Genomic DNA, 21,184 nt, shown 5'->3' with positions numbered 1-21,184 from the left:
GGTATGGTACTAAGATAGTGAGCCTTGGTCATGACACTATACATGTATATGGACTAGATGGTTTTATAAGGGCATTTAAGATGATAGATAATGCGCTCATCTAGAACTTTGTGTGCACACATATCTAGTGGAGAGCCTTCTTTAATGATTCAAGTGTCTATTTGGATAAACAGAAATAGGGAAATATATTTTGCCAGACCTTTATCGGACCTTACAAAACTTGCAACGATTGTTGTGCCAGTATCGAGGCCATATTGGTTGCTTGACGGCATAGTTCAGTATGGTACTGTCATTCCATATTGGGCCCATATCGACACAGTAGATAGGGTCGAGGAGGGGGAGAATAGAAGAGATAAAAAGAGAGAAGGGGGGGGGGAGGGAGGTGGATGGCTGGTGGAGGGTCACGGAGGGTCGGGGAGGGTTGGGGAGTGGCAGAGGAAGGGCTCCACACTCTGATTCTCCTGTTTCAAACAAAATAGGGAACTTGAAGGGTGGAGCCCTTCCTTCACCCCACCTCCCTGCCATCCTCGGCCTCATCTGGCCATCCACATTCCTCTCCCTCCCCCTCCCCCTCCCCCTTCTTTGTTTTCCTCTATCCCGTTCTCCCTCTCCCTCTCCCTTGTCACTATCTCGAACGAAGGGGCAGAATCATGTTAGTCCACATGTGGTAGGTTGGTACAGCTTGGTACACCCTGAACTATGGCAAACCCTGCTTGCAAGGAGTGATGGTAGATGTGAAAAATTGAGGCGTCATTATGTAGTTATCTTTCATGTTATATGTTATCATTCAGATCCTATATCCTTTATATTATTATTGGTTGTTGATATTTTGTAGTTGTTTTCTTTTATTTTTGCATTGAGTATTGATGCATTCAGATTGTAGGTTAATTGTGAGCTATGTGCCTTTTTTCATAGAGTTTCTTTAAATTCCCATGGTAAGACCTCCAAATTTTGGCTTGAAGTGCTTGGTGGACCTCTTGCTCTTCTTGCTCTATATATAAATTTTGTTCAACAATCGAAGGACCCTGGATGAATATCTAGGTCCAAATTATTATTAAGAGGCTATAGCAGCAATGATGAAACTTGAATCCTTGGAGAAACCTACATTGGTAAAAGTCCTTGAAAAGTCTCTTTGCATCATTTCTTATTATGTGCAAATTGTTGATAGAAGATTCAAGGTGTACTCGAAGTTTAAATATATGTAGCCATATTTATACTATATGTGCATGGTAATAAAAGAACATCCAATATATTTTGTATCATACCGCATTACTCGATGTTCTTATTTTCAAGGGTTTAGATTCGTCGGCATGTCCCGTGGGACATCAGGATGGGGTATCATGCCATGTGTTAGGATAGGACTGTCCCGCCATCATCCCAGCATCCTGATCAGGATGTCTTGGGACATCCCCTATCTCAAGTGTTGGGATAAAGTGGGATGGCAGGACATCTTGTTTCATGAGAAAAATGGAGCAGCTCCATCCCAGGGGATTTAAAACTTTGCTTGTCTGTAATTGCAAATGAATGTAACCATATTTATATTAGGAAGTTGCACTAGTGTAGTGGGCTAGCCTTGACATAATGGTTAGGTTGATTCTTTGTGACTTGGGTGTCATAGGTTCGAAATATGGCAACAATCTTGGGGTGAGGCTGCAAACATCTGATCGACTCTCTCCAGACCCCGTAGTGGTGGGGCCGTGGGTGCCTTGTACACTAGGATGCCCTTTATTTTTAGCTGCACTAATTTGAAGATTCAACATTTTGATTTTGTTGTGCGAGATATGTACTATGAAAACAATTTTTGATGTTGATTTGTAAGAATGTCATGTATGATGATGTTGATACACACCATGTAATGCTTTGTTACAAATAAACCATTTTTGCTGATTTGTCTTGAGTGTTGCTGCTGGCTCTATCTTATGATTTGGGCTTCAAGAAGCATGTCTCTTCCTGTATTTATCCTTGGCATTTTTTGCATTCATTCAAAAGTTGCCTAGACTAGGAAAGTGACATGATTTCATGGAGGGCTAATCTTAAGTTGAGAACCAACTGTATTATGTTCTTGAACCTTGGTTATGGCTTGATATGTAAGTGAAAAATTCTTGAGGTTGGTCAGATGCAGATCATTTAACTAAATGTTGGTAGAACTATCTCGAATTGCTTGGTTCGGAGCGTGCTGAACTGTACTAGTGGTGGACCGGGACAGTTCTGGCCTTCGAAATGAAGCACTGGGGAGGATCAGGGGAGGGAGAAGGAAAGAGGAAGAGGAAGAGAGAGAGGGAGAGGTGGCCTCTGGAGGCCACCGATTCCGCCGTTATCGAGGGAAAATATCTCTAGATCAATCAGTTTCGTTCTTTTATTTTGATGTTATCAGGGGAAGTTGGCAACAGCCTCCGGTGGCCTCTCTTTCTCCTTTCTTTCCTTCTTCCTCTTCCCTCTCTACGGTGTCGATTCGGGCTTGGCATGGAATGGCATGGAGGTGTAACTAACCATGCCACTGGCTGACTGGTACAGGCTTCAGTACTGGCACAACCAACCTTGATTAACTTTTTTCACCTATAATGAACACTCTTAATTTTGTAGTTGCAAAAGAATAATCCTGTAGAAGGCGTGATATTCCATCATGTACTGTTTACCTGGAATATAAGGATCACAAGTGCCAAAGATAGGGACATTTTGTGCAAAACTGCAGAAAAACTTGCTCAAAAGTACCATGGCATGTGTGTCAAGGTTCATTGCTGTTATAAATGCTTTGATAGTCACTGGATAGAAAAACTTCAGTGGATTTGACAAAGAAATGGAGATTATATTTGCGACTTTTTGAATACATGGTAGTGATGATTGGAGGAATGATTGCTTGATTATCTTTTCTGAATTGACTGTCATATAATATTAGTTTGTTGTTCTTGTGCTGCATTATGTCTTTTTGTTGGTTTGCTGTTCATCCTATGATCCTATCTGATTTTTTTTAGAGCATTATTTTCATTATTACATTTGCATCTTGAAATTGTTAATTTGATTTGTCTTGTTCTTATTGGTGACAGGGCCCTTCTACATTTCCTTGATGCTGTAAAGTTTAACAGCAAGGATGATTTTGTTGAGAAATACAAGAATTTAAGTTCTTTCAATGAAATGGAGGTCCATCATTTGATTATTTAGCTCATATTCTCATTTCCTTGTGATTTGTATTTGTGTGAATGGAGCAAGATTCTCCACATGCTGAATTCTCACTTGGTTGTGTTTTTAGCTTGCTAATCTTCATAAGGAATTGAGGCCACACATTCTTCGAAGAGTTATAAAGGATGTCGAGAAGTCCTTGCCTCCGAAAATCGAGCGCATTCTTAGGGTAGAAATGTCTCCTCTTCAGAAACAGTAAGCCCCTTCATCATATCATGATTGATTAGTTGGATTTTTTTTTTCCTTTTCATTGCTAGCTGTGTAAATTTACATTTTTATTCATATTTCTACAGGTATTACAAGTGGATTTTGGAGCGTAATTTCCACAATTTGAATAAAGGGGTTCGTGGGAATCAGGTATTACACTTTCATATCTTGAGATATTTACTTCTACATCGAGTACTGATGCTAAATTTCTGTTGTATTATGTGATTGATTATTTTCTTCAACTTAGAAGCAGGATCGATATTTTCATAACAACTAATAAATAACTTGTGCTTGTGTCTGATACCCCCTTATGTGGAACGTCTGTTTCCGTGAAGTAGGATTCCATGGTATTATTATTATTATAATATGGCATATGTGTAGTAAAAAAATCACTTATTCTAAAGTTATTTAAATATTATGAACTGTTTCCATCAAATAGCTTTTTCAAGTTTTTACTAACGGAAATGCCACATGTCTATGAATTTCTCATGCTCTAACTAACCAGTCATCATTTTTCATGAATATTTTAGAATATTTTTTAACCTTTTTTTGACTTTTCCATCTGTTTACCTGTTTGTTCACTTTTTAATCCATCATATGTTCAAGTTCTCCTTAAATAATTTTGAATCCCGAATTGATTATTATGTTAACAGCTTAACAGGTGTACTTCATGTTTTCTTGGTTTATGTGAGTGCTAAGATCTGTTTACAGATAATTGTCACCAATCATATATAATTTAATGGATATCTTTCATTGATTAAGGTTACAGTTTCAAGTATGTCTTGTCAACCCAATGGCTGCATCATCTGCTAAGGCCTTGTATGTTTTATGACTTAGTCCTGATGTTTCCTGAGCATGTTTTATGTTTCCTTGAACTTTTTATAACCGAACCAGTGGGTTTCTGATTTCTAAACATATAGAAGAGAATCAAATACTTTGATTATTGTTTACCAGAATTCAAGTATCCTCTGCTTTAAAATCAAGATTACAAGAACCCTGCAAATAGAATTTTCTTTGTTGGGTGCAGGCACATGATTGGCACTGATAGTCATGGACAACTTTCTCTGTAATAGAGCAAAAGCAATAAAAAGTGAATATAAATGAATAAAGTATTTCTTGCATTCCACACCTCTCAGTAGCATAGAAAGATATTATCCCACATAGATATATTTATATCCATGTGTCATGTATAACTGTGACATATCACTTGTACTAAATGTTGTAATAATTAAAATGTTAAATTGGTTTCTTTTAATTTTCAAAAATCATGCAGGTTTCGCTCTTGAATATTGTTGTTGAGTTGAAGAAATGCTGCAATCATCCTTTCTTGTTTGAAAGTGCTGATCATGGATATGGTGGAGATAACAGCACTAGTGATAGCAATAAAGTTGAGCGCATAGTTTTGAGCAGTGGGAAGTTAGTAATCCTTGACAAACTACTTATTAGGCTGCGGGAGACAAATCACCGTGTTTTAATATTCTCTCAGGTTGGTTCATTGTCTGTACTTTGCAAACAAGAGCTCTATACTTTGCAATTTGTTTGTAAATGTGGTACGACTTGAGGTATTGTGTTACTTCTTTTTTGTTTTAATTTTCCTATTGAAACAAATTTGCATTACATATGAACCGGTGGTTAGTATTTTCTGTGACCTTTATGTTGGAATGCTGATTTTACTATTATTATCTACCCAAGTAATCCAAAGCAGGCTATAACCACTATGGGCTGCTTGGATCCTGATGACAATCACTAACAAAAAGTTTAATTACTAAAAATTGTGCAATAATTGCACCCTTGTTTTACTTCATCGCTTTAGTTTCTTTTGCAAATGTCTAATGACAAGTAGTTATTTTTCAGAAAGTCGACGTTCATTATCATTTGGACGCTCTATTAGTAATGCCCTGGTGTTCTGCATTGTCTGAGGATTGAATTGTGTGTTTCACAGAGTTTTGCATAATTGTAGATATTGCCCATTATTAAATCTGTGGCAATAAAATAAATGAGATGTGTAATTTCATTAGTAACTCTGGTCCTAGCTCTGGCATTCTATGGATACTTCAAAGATATACTGGGATTTTTAATACTAATTGTTTTTTGGGAGTAACATGTGCTAGATATTATTGTTGATGTTGAGAGCCTTGAGGAAAGAGAGATAAAGGTGTATAGTTTGATCCTCGTCCTTCGGTCATAGCCAGTTACGACTTGCAGAGGGCATTACAAAACAATGACCTTAATGGTGCCAAGTCTAGATGCTGGAGGATGATTGGCAGAGCCTTTTAAGGTAGTTGGAGCATTTTGTAGGTTTATAGCAGTGTGGCAGATGAACTCGCAAAGTTATCAGAACATTTTGTCATAGTACTGAATACTGATACTATGAAAACAAATTGGATAATATGCCTAAGTGTGTCCTTTTCTAATTTAGGTGACCCTTTTCCTAGCATAGCCAAATGGCCACTCTTTAGCCTGAGGGCATTTTCTTGGAGTCAACTAAAATTTCTATCTATTTAATGTACAGTGACTGTAGTTTTATTTGTTGAAGAGTAAAATACAAAAAAAGAGATGTACATGTTATCTGTCTTGCCTGACATGCAGATGGTTAGGATGTTGGACATACTTGCGGAGTATTTATCGCTTAGAGGATTCCAATTTCAGAGGCTTGATGGTAGTACAAGGGCTGATCTGCGCCAGCAGGCCATGGAACATTTCAATGCACCTGGAAGTGATGATTTCTGCTTCCTTCTTTCAACACGTGCTGGTGGGCTGGGCATTAATCTTGCTACTGCAGATACTGTTATAATATTTGACTCAGACTGGAATCCTCAAAATGACTTGCAGGTTTGAAGTGTGATGGCGTCACATTTTGTTTAATTGAATACTTTGTTCCTTGTTATTAACTTTTTCATTTATTTCACATAGGCAGATTTTTGCCAGTCAATTAACTGCAATTTGTATGATGTGCTTGAGATATTTATGCAGCATGTTGACATTCTGCAGCCCTGTTAATGGACCATTAGTTTAATGTTTATAGGCAATGAGTAGAGCACATCGGATAGGACAACAAGAAGTTGTCAACATCTACCGGTTTGTTACTAGCAAAAGTGTGGAGGAGGATATCTTGGAGCGTGCTAAGAAAAAGATGGTAATACTGTCTTCTTACCTTTTTTTTTCCAGTATCAAGTTTGCACGAAATTAAGTGTGCACGTAAGCTTTAGAATTTACTATTTTTCGTTACAGGTTTTAGATCACCTGGTTATTCAGAAGCTAAATGCAGAGGGCAGGCTCGAGAAGAAAGAAACAAAGAAAGGCAGTTCTATGTTTGACAAGGTGAATAAAAATCATGCCTGTCCATTTAACAGTTTGACAAATCTCTCACACACACAAGAGTTAATGGGGAATTAATCAAAATTTTCATTCATGCACTTCCTTTGCTGCAGAATGAACTTTCTGCAATATTGAGGTTTGGAGCAGAGGAATTGTTTAAGGAAGATAAGAATGATGAAGAGAGCAAAAAACAACTTGAAAGTATGGATATTGATGAAATTCTGGCGAGAGCTGAGAAAGTTGAATCTAAGGTTGCTGATGGGGAGCCAGGAAATGAACTGTTAAGTGCTTTCAAGGTAATTAGTTAATATGAAACACCAGAGTTTCTGAATGTTTTCTTTGTCAGGCTTGTTATTGAACATTGCACTATTAGTTGCTTATATGCTACTTTTGCTTCTTTTATTGCTTTACAGGTTGCCAATTTCTGCAGTGCTGAAGATGATGGGACATTTTGGAGCCGGTTGATACAACCGGAAGCTGTGGAACAAGCTGATGTATGAACTTATGCCTTAACTGATATATAATGTATCTTGTGGTTGTTGTTGATCTTTAATTCTTTAATTAGTAAATCGATCATGGGGCGATCTTTGTTGAACTGTCTGCTATTCTCCATGTTCCAGTAGGAATTGAACTTATTCATATCATCTTCATCTTGTGCATGTTGCAGGAAGCATTAGCACCACGTGCTGCAAGAAATACCAGGAGCTATGCTGAAAATAACAAAGCTGAGAAAAGTATGAAGCGAAAAAAGAGGTCTGTCGAGCCTCGAGAAAAAGCTCAGAAGCGTTCGAGCAAAGCTGCAGATGCTTCAGTGTGTTCATTGCCATTGATTGAGGGAGCAGCTGCTCAAGTAAGAGACTGGTCCTTTGGAAATCTATCAAAGAAAGATGCTTCGCATTTTGTTCGTGCGGTAATGTGTTGCTTTCTTTTAGAAATCCTTAATTCGTCTCTAAACATCTATAGTACTCAGTTACTTGTTAGATCATTTCAAATAATGCCACTTTGAATATATGCAGCAATTTGATGTGCATGTTCTATATGTGATAATGTTGATTGCATATGCATGTCATAAACTCATAATGTCCTTGTCTTTACATGGATGTATATTGACATATACGTTAAAGATATTGGAATTTTTGTGTCCATTCATCATTCACCCTCCCCAATCCCTTTATCTTTCAGTGCTCCACAATCCCCATGCCCCTTCTCGTCAATATTAGGTTTATTCGTCTCTAAACATCTATAACAGTGGTGCATTCCATTCATACCGTACCATTTCACATTAGAATACATTATGGACTTGTTTGGTTCGCGGGAAGAATTTTTCTTCCCAGACAGTAACTTTTTGGAAAGTTATTTTCTAGGAAGTTACTTTCTAGGAATAGAATTCTAGCATGTTTGGTTGATCACGAGAAAGTGACTTATTATAGAGTAGCTTATGTTTGGTTAAGCTTCCATTTTCTTGGAAAAATTGTGTAAAATGCCTACTATATCCTTCATAGATATAAGACCATATATTTTTTGCTCCTTAACTTTATATAAATATAAATATTATATTATAACATTAGACTATAATAATTTATTATGTTAATATAATATAATATATATTAATATAATATTAATATTTAATATAATAAATTTATTAATATAAATATAAATATAATATTATATTAATGTAAATATCAATATATTAATATAAATATTATATTAATATTAATAAAAATATTATATTAGTGTAAATATTAAAATAATATTAAAATATAATAAATATAATAATATTATATTTATATAAATATTAGGATAATACTAATATAATATTATATTACTATTCAGTATTTTATCCTCACCATCCATTGATATTTTGTGAAACCTTAGCCGTTGATCTAAAAGGGATATTTTGAAAAAGAAAAAAGTACCATCACTTTTCATCCGAAGTGCCAAAACCCTCCTCCCCCATGGATTTTCATTTTCCATGAAATATGAAAAGTGACTTCTCGGGAAGAGCTTTTTCCACTCTCTCTTTTTGAAATTCCAACTAAACAAGAGACCCCCTCTCCGCTTTCCAGGAACTACCTCTTCCCCCCTCTACTTTCCGTCAACCAAACAAGTCCTATATGGAAGAACATTGAGACACCTATTTGCTAAAGAATTGGGACGTCCTGGTTGTCTTGGTTGGTATTGGATGGGATCTACTGGTTTGGTAGTAACTGGTGGGACATCCAAGCCCTATGCATAGAGAATAGAGCTTTTATTGGCTTTCTTTTCTTGTGGATTAGTCAAGGGGGAGAGCTTAGAGAAGGAAAAGGTCAAAAGGTGGGGGTGGGGGTGGGGAGAGAGAGAAAGGAGAGGAGGTCATACATATAGCCTTCTCAACATTGGATCATGGTCTCTGGTAAGGTTATCACACTTCCTTTTTTTGCCATTTATTTGGCTGAAAATTGAGAAAATAATGGAGAATTATGCCAAAGTTTTGTTTAGCATGAAATTTATGTATGTTGTAGGCAAGGACTAACCTTTAATATCATAGATTTCTTGAATGTATATTTTAATTTGATAAATTATGTTATTGTTGGATTAAATTAATTGTTCAAATACTAAAAAATAATTTTGTTTTATTGCGTGTTTTCACTATTAGGTTAAAAAAAATAAAAAGTTCATTAAAATAATAAAATTTAAAAACCTAGCAATGGGTGCCTCGATGCTCTATTTATTGAAAAAACTTAAAAAGCCCACTTAAGAGGCTAAAAAGATCTTAAAATTCATCAAAAGAAATGAAAATAAATAACTAAAAAAATGAAAAAGGTTTTTAGAGGAATCCTAGTAAGTTTTGAGATGCTGACCTGTATTGAGTGTTGGGATGCGAGCATCCTGGTCCTATATGAAACCTGGACCAGACCAGGAGAGATGCTGGTACTAGGTCTTGATCCTTGGGCTTATTGCATATTTTGCCAATCTAAAGTTAGAAATTTACATGCATGCCTTTTTTTTCTTTTAGTGCGTGTCACATAGCCCTACTATCAAATCTTGTTCATTGCTACTTTTTTAACAAAATTTGGGCTTATTGCATATTTTGCCAATCTAAAGTTAGAAATTTACATGCATGCCTTTTGTTTTCTTTTAGTGCGTGTCGCATAGCCCTACTATCCAATCTTGTTCATTGCTACTTTGTTAACGAAATTTGGGAAAGGTTAAAGTGCCAAATAACCCCTCAACTGAGCTAGCAGTTTGTATGTATTTCTGTGTGGCACAGCAGGATGTTCGAGTTTTTTTGATGGGTATAATAATTGGTAAGTTCAATGTTTAGGTCTTAGTAATGATGTTCTGCTGTTCAGATATGACAGGTGAACTTTGAGAGACATTAATATATGAAATTCATTGCAGCTACATGTATGCACTTTGTACATTTAGAGGGGAAATACACAATGTCAGATTTTGGATGATACATGCAGGGGAGAAAACTTATAAATGTCTAGTTTTCGAATTGTATTTTAGTAGTTTTGGACAACTGAGCTCCTTTTCCATTGTTCTGCATGTTGTCATAAACCACCCATAACCAATATCTAGACAATATAGCATGTCTCAATTCAGTTGTTGGTGTGAATTTCTTCACATGGTTTATTTTATGTACTGTTTTGCTAGGAAATCATTTTTTTTCCTTTGTGAATTCATGTTAGTAATGATTAGTATCCAAGAACAGCGGTGGATGCAGCAATATATGTGGATGTGGTCCCTTGATCACACCACTTTCTATAGGTGGTTACTATATTTGGCCGGGTTGTATATGGGGCTGAATAGAGTTCCCACTTAGCATTATCCGGCTGTGTAGGTGTGGCACAGGTTCAGTTGGTTGGTGGCTGGATTTGGGTTATGGCGATGTCAGGTGCAAGTCAAGGATCCAAGTCCCGGTGGGAGGTCCCATGGGACACTGGGATGGGGTACCATTCTATGTATTGGGATAGGACTATCCCGCTATTGTCATAGCATCCCAATTGGCATGTCTTGAGACATCTCCTGTCCTAAGTGTTGGGATGAGGTGGAACGACGATGCATCCTATTCCATGGGAGAACTGGGATAGTCTTGTTTTATGGGATTTAAAACCTTGATGCAAGTATTATTGATGATGTTCATTTGTTGAGAATATTATAATTATTGCTGTATGTATCAGGTACTATGTTGCAAGTAGTAGTTATTCCTAGTTATTAATGTTGCTGATATTATTTTGGCTATTATTATTTATGTATTTATTTTTTTAAAATATTTAAAGATCCCTACAACCTATGCACTCACATTTGCATTTCCATACAAAGGTCACCTGACCATCTGCATACATGGCTGCCCTTTAAAACACCAATCAGATATTAGTTCTTGCTACATCCTTGTTTCTGAGGTGAGTGCAACTTGTCCTGTTATCTTCTTTATGTCTTTGTCGATGCTTCAAGTTATAACAAGCTGTTGGGCATGTTTCAGAGGTGATTTGATAGGTGGGACTCGGAAGTATATCAGTGAACAATTGAGGTCTCTTGCAGAGGGTTGCACATTTGTGATAACTCGTAAGAGTAAGGAAGGTGTTACATTAAGGAATGAAAAAGAATCCAATGAGTATGATTTGAGAGAGAGGGAGAGTCTTGGAATTTATGTGCAGTCTATGTTGACGACAGATGAGAGCAATCTTTAAAGGATTGGTGCTGATCCTTTATTGATAGCATAATACAGGACAGGTTGGTATGATATGCCCCGTATCAACACATGAAACACTGCTGGAGTTGACACATCAGCTGTTCGATATATTAGTGCTGGAGTGCACCAAGCCCCTGTACCATTCTGGTATGATACCAGATTCGTATGGTATGCCCTGTGACAGCTAGTACAGGTTGGTTTTTAAAAACTTGGATGAGAGCAAAGTGTTATTGTTGTCAATGGTTCTAACCCAGCTCAGTGTGTGAGAGAGGGAGATTCTTTGATCTTTTTCTTTTACTCCAATTTACCTAGCTTCATGGTCAATGTCTGCTTCATTTCTGCACAAAATTTATGAAGTTTGTGCATTATGTGAGGTTAATGTGTTTACATTGTGCCTGTTGAGTAAGAGGAGCACGGGTCTCTAAGAAAAGTATGATGGTTTGGAAAAACATACTGAAGACTTTTTCTTTGAGTCATAGCCGAAAGTGTGGGCAAGGCTTTCTATAGCATGAGGCGTATGCTTCATAAGGGAGCTCGGTTGATGTTTATGATTTTCATGTTACGTCTTCTGAGAGATGCACATTAGGCTTTTTTCTCTTCTTTAACAATGGAGTACTCTGGATGAATCTTATATTCATCGATTTTTTTTTTTCTTCAAATAGTTGTTCTTTGTGCAGTAAAATTCCAAACTTTTGTGTTGAATATGTTTTTGTATATGCTATGTTCTGGGTATTCTAAAAAAAAGAGAATATGCTACACTTTTTGGCAAACATTATGGGGTAGTAACTTTGAATGCTAGCTACTTATTGAAATGTTTTGCTATAGGTTCATGTACAATGTTAGATCCTGTAATCTAAGTACGTATGCAAACTTAAATGCTTATGGAATTCTGATGCAGATATTGAGTCTAGATGCAACAATCTTATCTTTATATTATGTATTTGTTTTCTACGGTTGTCCCAGATCTGATGATCTTCATAACTGTTTCTTACATTATTAGTAGAAGTCAAGAAGTTCTGGCTGAATGCCTGAAACCTAGAGTCCAAATGTGTTGCTTGACACCCCTTCTTTCTTAACATTGCTCACTGTTAGTGTTGATCGTTGGACAACTGAGTCTCATGGATGCTCCATCTACCTTACCATACTAAATATGTTGTCCCTTGATTCTCTGTGATTCATTTATCCTGGAATTTTTACCCTGTTGATGTTACTATTTGATCTGGTTATATCCATCTTCATATGTGTTTATTCAAAGTATGGTGTGAGGAGTATGGTCTTACATATCCTATATGTTATTTGTTGATCATCCTCTCAAATGAATTTTCAACTTTCTTGGATGCATATTTTCAACTGATTTAGCCCTTTCTGCTTTTGTGTAGTATATTTATGTCAAAAAGTCAGCTTTTTTTTTTTTTATTAGTTCATTTTTCATGATTTAGTCATGGGATAAATGAGCTAGAATTTAAGGTCATCATTGATGCTTCAAACAGCTTCCGGTTTGATCTTCTTACCAGAGCCCTAGTCTGATTGGGCATTGAAACCAACAAATAATCTTTCTTTCAGCATCTTACTGTTTTTGTGATTAGGGAATTCACAGTTACTATGTCTTCTTTATTTTTTTTAATCATAAATATTCTCTTTCTTTCGTCATCCTTATTCTTAAGTTTTTTCTTCTTAGGTCAAGAGGTTTGGAAACTCAAGCCAAATTGACTTAATTGTGGCTGAGGTTGGTGGTATTATTGAAACAACTCCTCCTGAGGCTCAAATTGAGCTGTTTGAGTTGTTGATTGATGGTTGTCAAGAAGCAGTTAGAGGAGGAAATATGGACGTTAAGGTTTGTCACATAATATGATGTGATGCATTATTTTTTTTTATATATATGAGATGGATAACTGGTTGCACCGCCAGTTTATTTAGTTTGCTATTCTGGTCTTATCTGCAGGGAACTCTATTGGATTTTTTTGGTGTACCTGTAAAGGCATATGAAGTATTAGATCGTGTAGAAGAGCTTCAGCTTCTAGCAAAACGCATTGCACGTTACAAAGATCCAGTTGCTCAATTTCGTTTGATAACGCAACATAAAAGTCCACAGTGGTCCAAAAGCTGTGGTTGGAATTCAGGCAAATCTTGACTCCCAATTAAATGCTAATTATTTAGGTAAATCCTGATTGTTATTCACTTATACTGATGAACATTTATATTTCTGTTCAAAATTTCATCAGTTGATGATGCAAGATTGCTTCTTGGAATACACTATCATGGATATGGAAATTGGGAAAAGATAAGATTAGATCCTAGGCTGGGTCTTACGAGGAAAATTGCTCCAGCAACTCTTGGGGAAAGGGAAACCTTTTTACCCCGTGCTCCTAACTTAGATAATCGGGCTAGTGCTCTTCTAGCAAAGGTATGTCATTCTTAAATCTAACATGACTATAATTTTTCTCTTGTATGGAAATGACTTGCATTTTTAGCAACGGTGCAGTTTATTCTTCACTTTCTGCATCTTTAGATAATTGTGCTAGTTGTTTACTTCATTTGTTGTATTACTGAGTTTCATTAGTAGAGGTGTTTCTTCATAACTTTCTTCTTCACATCAAGATGTTCCTGTTATGTCATTCATGGTACTTGTAGGAGTTGTAGCTATTTGCTTATGTGATTGTATGGCCTATCTAAAGCTCGATGCCTGTCTATAATTCTGAAACTTCACCCAGATTAATCTGTTGTGATGTAATTTACTACATTTTCACTAATGAACTATTGAATTTCTTCCAGCTTGTTTCAAGTCCTTATAGTTATTGTGCTGTAATTTCACATATAAACCAGTAAATTGCAGAGAATCCTAGACAGACCCATTACAGGTCATTTTGTTTGCTTGATGTCATTTTCTTGAATGGGACCATTATGCCCATGGTTCATCTGTTAACAGTGGTTAGGTAACCATTCCAAGCATTTATTGCAGATGGCTGATAATTGTTTGTTACGTGGCTATGGCCTATGAACATATCCAAGTAGGTTGAAAGTTGGAGCATGAAATGACCTATCGAAATGGTCATTTGGAGGAATCTCATCATTCATATATCATGTCTCATGGACTTTGTACTAGTTTCAGGATTAGATATGTGTCTAAGGCTTTGGTTGGTATTGCTTCTACTGTTTAAAAAGGCACTCTCAAGAAATCAACTCATTTAAATTTCTTGAAAAATTGTCAATTTTGATATATTTGGTAATTACATTTGTAAAACTACCTTTTATGCATCGGGTTATCATATTTTTAGGATAAGGAGCAAGCCTGCGGAAGAAGAACTTAGGAGTAAGTTTTTCTAGCTTCTCCTAAAGGCACCTTTTTTTTTTTTTTACACTTCTACTTCTTGTAGAACCACCTTTAAAATGGTGTTACCAAATAGCTACACTTTTCAAGAAATGCCTTTTTACTTTTAGAAGTTACAAAAGTACTTTTGTTAAGCAACACCAGACACGTCTTTCACCACTTCACCCTTTGTGTCATGCTTGTAGTTTTGTACCCATGATATCTTGTGTCAACATTCACTCTTTTGGTAAACCATGGATTTTAAGTCACGACCAAGAAGGTATAAAATTAAATATATCATGGTTTGAAATTTTGGTTTTGGTCTTGGCTCAACAAGGCTGAACAAGTTTTAAATTTGGCTGTTTTAGTTGTTTTGGCTTCATTTCAACAGTTTGGCCATCCACCAATTTTCTTTTTTTTTAAAAAAAAAATTAAAGAGTACTCTTTTGTCATGATTTTTTGTATTGTTTGGGGCTTGGAACATTCAAAGAAATAATTTAGGATACAGCATCCAAAAATGGAAAAAGGGGGTGTCCCTATGCACGAGGCTCCCAGCACTGTGGGGTAGGGTTTAGATTTATTCAGCCTTATCTTTTGTTGTTTTAACCTGTGACACCTAGGTCACACTGGAGCAACCTTGCTGTTTTCCCAAGGCCCGCTTCTATGGAACCTCCAGAAGTAAAAAGAATTAAGTTATACTCATGGCAAAGTACAATATATTAGACGGGGAGAATCTTGTGTACATTAATATGTAAATGTCTATGTATGCTTTGTAAAATTTAAGAGATCATAATATTCTTATCATTTTTTCACTAGAGTAAACATTCAAAGATGTTTTTCAATTTTATGCATTGATTTGTTTCTCAAACTTGGATATGAAACATAACATGATATTTGCTTTATGCGTGTTAAAACATGCAAGAAACCCATATTATTCAATTGTATGCTAATGAAAAGGATAATAGTTCCAATTTGTTTTTTTAAATCATATGAACAAGATATATAAGTGGTCAAAAAATTTGCTCCTGAAAACTGGGAACCCTAAACCAGAATGTTTACGGATATTCTTAAGAATAATACAAAAGTGCTAGTTCAGTTTTGAAAAAAATGCAAGCAACCATATTTATCATGCATACTTATTTAGAAGAAAGAAAAATGGAATCAGAAATTTTACTGAAAATAAATTATCCATCAAATTTGACCCCTTGCTCAGTTTCAGTTAGTTCCAGGTAAAATAATCTGGATCCTTGGAATTTGCCGAAGGCAGCCCATGGTTGATTAATCCAAAACGACTGAAATTACTATGGCAATATTTAGTTTTGGTTGGGCTTGGCTGAAACCAAATATTTTGGTTGTTGCTGCATTTTATAACATTTAATCATTCTTTAGTTTCATAAGGGCTTATGTTAAAAGAGAGCATACAGATTGCAATTTTAGTGAATATAGGAAAAGAACATGATGAGATATCAGTCTAGATAGATGATCACAGCATGCCGTAAACTGTAAATTAACCAGTCTTGACATTTGAGATCGATTATACAAAACAATAGAAGACGTGTAATAGAATTAGAGCTGGTTTATTGACGCATATGTTGGCAACTTAATGGTGATGTTTATAGAATGACAATAAGGTTTGCAATGTTGTATGGCTTAGAATGGTGGGCACTGGGCATTAATAAGGTTCCGATGAAACAAGTTGAACATAGTAGAAAATAAGAATATCGAAATGAATAGATGGTACAGCTATGAAGCATGGAGTACGAAATCATTGTATTAGAGTTGTAGGGACTGCGCATATTAAGGACAATTTGTGAAGAATTGATTGAGATGGCATGGGCATATATAGGTGAAGATCTGAGTGGCCTGTAGCAAGAAAGGAATACTTTAAGGATGTAAGAGGGGAACCAATAGTAACATAGTTGGAAATACTAAGGTACAGAATGCTTGGCCAATAATTCATTGAACGAAGCTCATAGTTGTGACCAAAAGATCAATAATAAGTGAAATTCTGGTTCTATTCTAGATTGGTTTGACTTTCAACTTGCTAGAATCCTTCTACCTAGGAACTTGATCTTGATAACATGTTTTGGCAAATGATCCATAGAGCCAAGCTCGGTCATGACAAAAGGTTAACAGTAAGTGTAATTCTGGTTCTATTCTACATTGGTTACTTTGAGCTTTCTTGAATCATGCAACCTAGGAAGTTGATCTTGATAACTTGTTTGCTTTAGTCTAGCTCTAATATTTGTTATTTCTGTTCACATTAGTATGAATTGTACATTTCTAATAAAACCCTTTAAAAGCCAATCCTAGGTTATTGAAAATTTTAAGGAGTTTTTATTCTCCCTCTTTCACCATCATTATATATCTGCTGGTGATGGCCACATAGTTTCAGGCACCTCTGATAGTGACTTAAGGTACACAAATCAGTGCACCAGTAAAAATATATTAACCCATTTCATCCATGGGCATGAACCTTGTCATGCTTGGTTGTTGAGCTGTTGTGATACTGATCTTTCTGTATTTGAGTGGTCCAGAAGACCTACCTGCTCTTCCTGTTTGATACATAAAACATAAATGCATGATGGAAATACCCATGCCTACATAGTAAAACCTGACTATCAAATGTATATGCTGTTATTGTGGTACAATGATGTGTTCGGTTAGCATTGCATGTACATTTTTTGATAAATTTAAACCTGCTGCAGATTCACCTTTATGTATCTTACTCTGATGTATTAGTGTCCATGTTTCATAGATTGTATGCATGCATTTGGAGTGTACTTGATTCCTCTGCTGTAATACTTTCGCTAAACATGCCCTCTTTTTCTAGGAATTTGCTAGTGCTAACAGAAAGGGCTCTAAAGGTTCTCGTAAGATTGCCAAGACTGAATTAGAAAATGTATCAAGAACATTAAATAGTCGACCAAGAAATGCAACCTCTAAGTTGCCTAAACTGAATCCTAGAGCAAACAAAGACCGTCTTCAGAGATGCCAGAAAGTAGAACCCCAGGTCAAAGAAGAAGGTGAAATATCAGAGTCTGAGCAAGAAAGGTATCAGCAGTTTAAGGAGGAAAAGTGGATGGAATGGTGTGCAGATGTCATGGAGGAGGAAGAGCAAACCTTGAAACGTCTACAAAGGTTGCAGACTACCAGTTTAGATCTTCCCAAGGAAAAGGTTGGTCCTATATTTTTGTTTTTTGCTTCTTTTGTCAGTTTTTTGGAATATTTTGCTGTTATAATTCATTTCTTCCATGTACTTATCTTCAGGTCCTTGCTAGAATTAGAAAATACCTCCAGCTTATTGGAAGAAAGATTGACAAGATTGTTCAACAGCATGAAGTATCATATAAACAAACCCGTGAGCTCTTTTTTCTTGTCAATCTCATGAAACTGTTATATCAGTGTCATTTAATGCATAATGAGTTGTTTCCTTATGAAGTCTGTAGAGATATTACCTATTGCAGCATAGGATTCTTCTTCTTTGGTGTTTTTTATTGAAAGCAGAAAAATATACCTTGCTTCATGCTTTAACCAGGATGGCAGCATGTTTTTTATTCCAATGAATTATCCTTGGCTGTTAACGAGTGGTTTGCGTGCTTCCTGCTTTAGTAGATTTTTATCATAAACGTTGCATGACAATTAAGTGTTTTTGCATACCATGTTCATTTGCTCTTTAGGTGACTGCTCCAGTGTACTTGTAATGACCTGGAATTTGTTAGAAGATCTCTCTCTCTCTCTCTCTCTCGGCCCTCATCTATTTAGGAATTACTAAGCTATCTTTCATTATTCAATATTTTAAGCGATATAGAAAAATTTGTTACGTTACAGGAATGACAATGAGGTTGTGGAATTATGTCTCCACTTATTCCAATCTGAGTGGTGAAAAGCTATATGAGATCTATTCAAAGCTTAAAGAGGAGCACGCTGTAGCGGGTGTAGGACTCCCCCATGTCAATAGTTCTGCTTCAGGCGCCACTGACAGAGACATTGATACAAGTCAATGCCTCCCGTTCAACAATAATTTGCGTAAAAGGCCAAGACCTTACCAGTTTCCATCCCAACCTTCAGAAGCATTTCATAGGAATCACACCTCAGGAAAGTCAGAAGCATGGAAACGTCGGAGAAGAACAGACATGGATAACCAGCTCCAAACCCAGGCCCCCTATCAACAGCTCATAAGCAATGGGAACCGGATACCTGAACCGAGCAATTCTGCCGGGATTCTTGGTTGCGGCCCAGTAGAGACAAGGCGATTTGGCAATGAAAGACCCAGTAGGGCACATCCTGGCCGTTTTCCCCCATGACAGGGTCACAGTTCAGAAGTGTAACAGTCCGTCACCATGAAAGATGATGTTTTGTTGTATGAGAAGGCGAAGCTGCTTTCACCAGGTGTTTGCCACCTTGCTGTTAAATTTACTCAAATTTTTTTCTCGAGAAAATAAAGGTTTGCCGATCCCATTTTATGATCTTATTCACCGGCCTGAAACTGCTGTTCCATGTGGAGAAAATCTAATGTGAGAGAGATTCATGCATGGATTCTTCTGACGAAAGCCAGCTGCTTGCGAGAGGCAAAGAGAAGTCTTCAAAAATTTTGATGGGGTGAGTTCGGTAATCCATACACCAGCATGAATGTTTTAGTAGCTGGTGAATATTCAAGAATGTTTTTTACATCAACAAAATTGTGTCCATACATGTATAATGGAATATATTACTGAACAGATCCTATAAGTTAAAAATTTAGTTGATTTTTAGTTGATGACAATGTTAGCGCTCCAACCATATACTGTGATAAAGTTGTATAGCCGGTTGACCTTTTCGGTTTACAAGTGTATCATTTTGTAGAATGTTATCGATCTGTTGGTCGAACTGATATGCCCCCTCTGCTCAAGAAATGAAGTATTGTTCATAATTTATTCCTCCTTGAAGGAGTTGTTATTCAAATTTTTTTTCTTTCTATTTTTGAATGTCAGTCATTTGAATCACAGGCGATGCTAAGAGGACCGATTCTATGCCTTGCACTGGCCTATTATGTTCTTTTATTTCGGGTGTGGTGCTGAGTTGATCTGGGAAAGATATATCACCATGTCGTGTATTATAGGAGACCGTATCTTATTCAGGGGTACGTCGGAAGCTCAACATTTTTTTTTTTCCTCCTTCCAGGGGCGAAGAATGCCATTGTTTTGCAATTTCGCATTTTCCAAGGAATGGGATAATGTTTGGATTTTGGAAAATTTGGGGGATTATTTTTTTTTTAATTTTTTTCAAGGAAAGAGAGTCAATAATGTTGAACTAGCAAATTGCAAGCCCGGAAAGATCAAGATTAGTGTGCTTGAGTGTGATTGTGCCGATAATCTTGCAGTAATCTGGGCCTTTATCGGAGCTAAGGGTGATGTACTGATCTTCTGATGGTTGATAAAGGGAAGGGATCGAGCGACGGTGGTTGGTCTTCATCAGAGTCCGATAGAGGAGAGAAGTAATGGGCTTGAATGGCGCAGAGGCCGTTAAGGTAGTCCCGTTGGATGGTGCGCAAGATCACGTCAAATGAGGTGGAGCAGCTGCAGAAATATTTTATGAAGGTCCTCAAGTTTCTGAAGGAGAGAGAGGAATTGAGGAAATAATCAAAAAATCTCTTGATAATTGTGTGGAGTTTTGGCCAAAGAGTCTCGATGGAGTGGATCACAAAGTATGATTCGGAGTTTTTGTTGTTGGCTAAGGACCACCATCTCATCCGATTCCGATCGGAGGTAGATTGTAAAGAGATTCTCAATAGTGGCCTATGGTTCGTTGCCAACCAACTCCTATCTATGGAGCCCACACTTCATGGTGTCAATGTGATCCAAAGGACGGTAAATTGGATCTGTTTGCTTGGGTTGTCGATGGAATCCTGACGACCAGAGACTTTGCTAAGGATATTTTCAGAGACAGACAAACCAGTGGCTATGGATGAGTTCATTGATCAGTATTGAAGAATCGGCTTTGTGAGGCTTTGGATGGAGCTCAACTCATTGGAACCCTTGAAGCCAAGGGTTTCGATCCATGAGAGTAAGGGGATTTTCTGTCAACCATTCGTCTATAAGAATATGTTTAGCCCTCAGATACCAATATGGTTGGTCAGAGAATTTTTTGCCTCCACATGGTTGTGGAAGGGGATTTGGTTGGTGACAATGCAATGATCGTGGCTCAGACTGTGGGTGGCGATTTCAAGGATCCAATAGTCACAGCAAGCTAGGATTGTGATTAAGCTGAGGAAGAAAACCAAGTCTAACCCAGACTCATTAGCCACTTGAACTAGTCAAGCTAAAGAAGGGTTGTTATTATGCTGAGGGGGCCCGAATTGGTCTCCCTCCCATCCAAACTCGCCAAGGCAGAGGGAGAGTTCGTTCGGTTCGCCATCTGACTCGGGTGGCACAAGCCGACCAAATTCACTCTCCGGCACTCATCGGAGAAATAGAGGGGTGAGTCAGTACTGGGCCAAGTCAAACTGATAGGTCTGG

General features: G+C 36.9%; 1 protein-coding gene across 4 annotated transcripts in view; it reads left to right on the top strand.

Moving 5' to 3' along the window:
* The window catches only part of LOC105057643 (protein CHROMATIN REMODELING 5), a 42,864-nt gene extending 23,249 nt beyond the window's left edge, over positions 1 to 19,615 (top strand). For 3 of the 4 annotated variants that reach the window (XM_010940309.4, XM_073248513.1, XM_029268245.2), the window contains 16 exons: positions 3,045 to 3,138; positions 3,248 to 3,372; positions 3,471 to 3,534; positions 4,658 to 4,870; positions 5,974 to 6,216; positions 6,410 to 6,520; positions 6,616 to 6,705; positions 6,816 to 6,998; positions 7,116 to 7,196; positions 7,370 to 7,612; positions 13,059 to 13,214; positions 13,323 to 13,500; positions 13,603 to 13,784; positions 17,521 to 17,865; positions 17,958 to 18,048; positions 18,519 to 19,205. In XM_010940309.4, the coding sequence (XP_010938611.1) occupies positions 3,045 to 3,138; positions 3,248 to 3,372; positions 3,471 to 3,534; positions 4,658 to 4,870; positions 5,974 to 6,216; positions 6,410 to 6,520; positions 6,616 to 6,705; positions 6,816 to 6,998; positions 7,116 to 7,196; positions 7,370 to 7,612; positions 13,059 to 13,214; positions 13,323 to 13,500; positions 13,603 to 13,784; positions 17,521 to 17,865; positions 17,958 to 18,048; positions 18,519 to 18,994 (2,875 nt within the window). In that variant the 3' untranslated portion in view covers positions 18,995 to 19,205. Of the gene's footprint in view, positions 1 to 3,044; positions 3,139 to 3,247; positions 3,373 to 3,470; positions 3,535 to 4,657; positions 4,871 to 5,973; positions 6,217 to 6,409; positions 6,521 to 6,615; positions 6,706 to 6,815; positions 6,999 to 7,115; positions 7,197 to 7,369; positions 7,613 to 13,058; positions 13,215 to 13,322; positions 13,501 to 13,602; positions 13,785 to 17,520; positions 17,866 to 17,957; positions 18,049 to 18,518 lie in introns of all 4 variants that reach the window. The other variant, XM_010940308.4, reaches the window with a different exon arrangement.
* Positions 19,616 to 21,184: the final 1,569 nt, after the last annotated feature.

Source organism: Elaeis guineensis, chromosome 14 (assembly GCF_000442705.2).
Source record: "Elaeis guineensis isolate ETL-2024a chromosome 14, EG11, whole genome shotgun sequence".
NCBI lineage: Eukaryota > Viridiplantae > Streptophyta > Magnoliopsida > Arecales > Arecaceae > Elaeis > Elaeis guineensis.
Note: the sequence above shows the minus strand (reverse complement) of the source record. Positions and strands in the feature narration are given on the sequence as shown.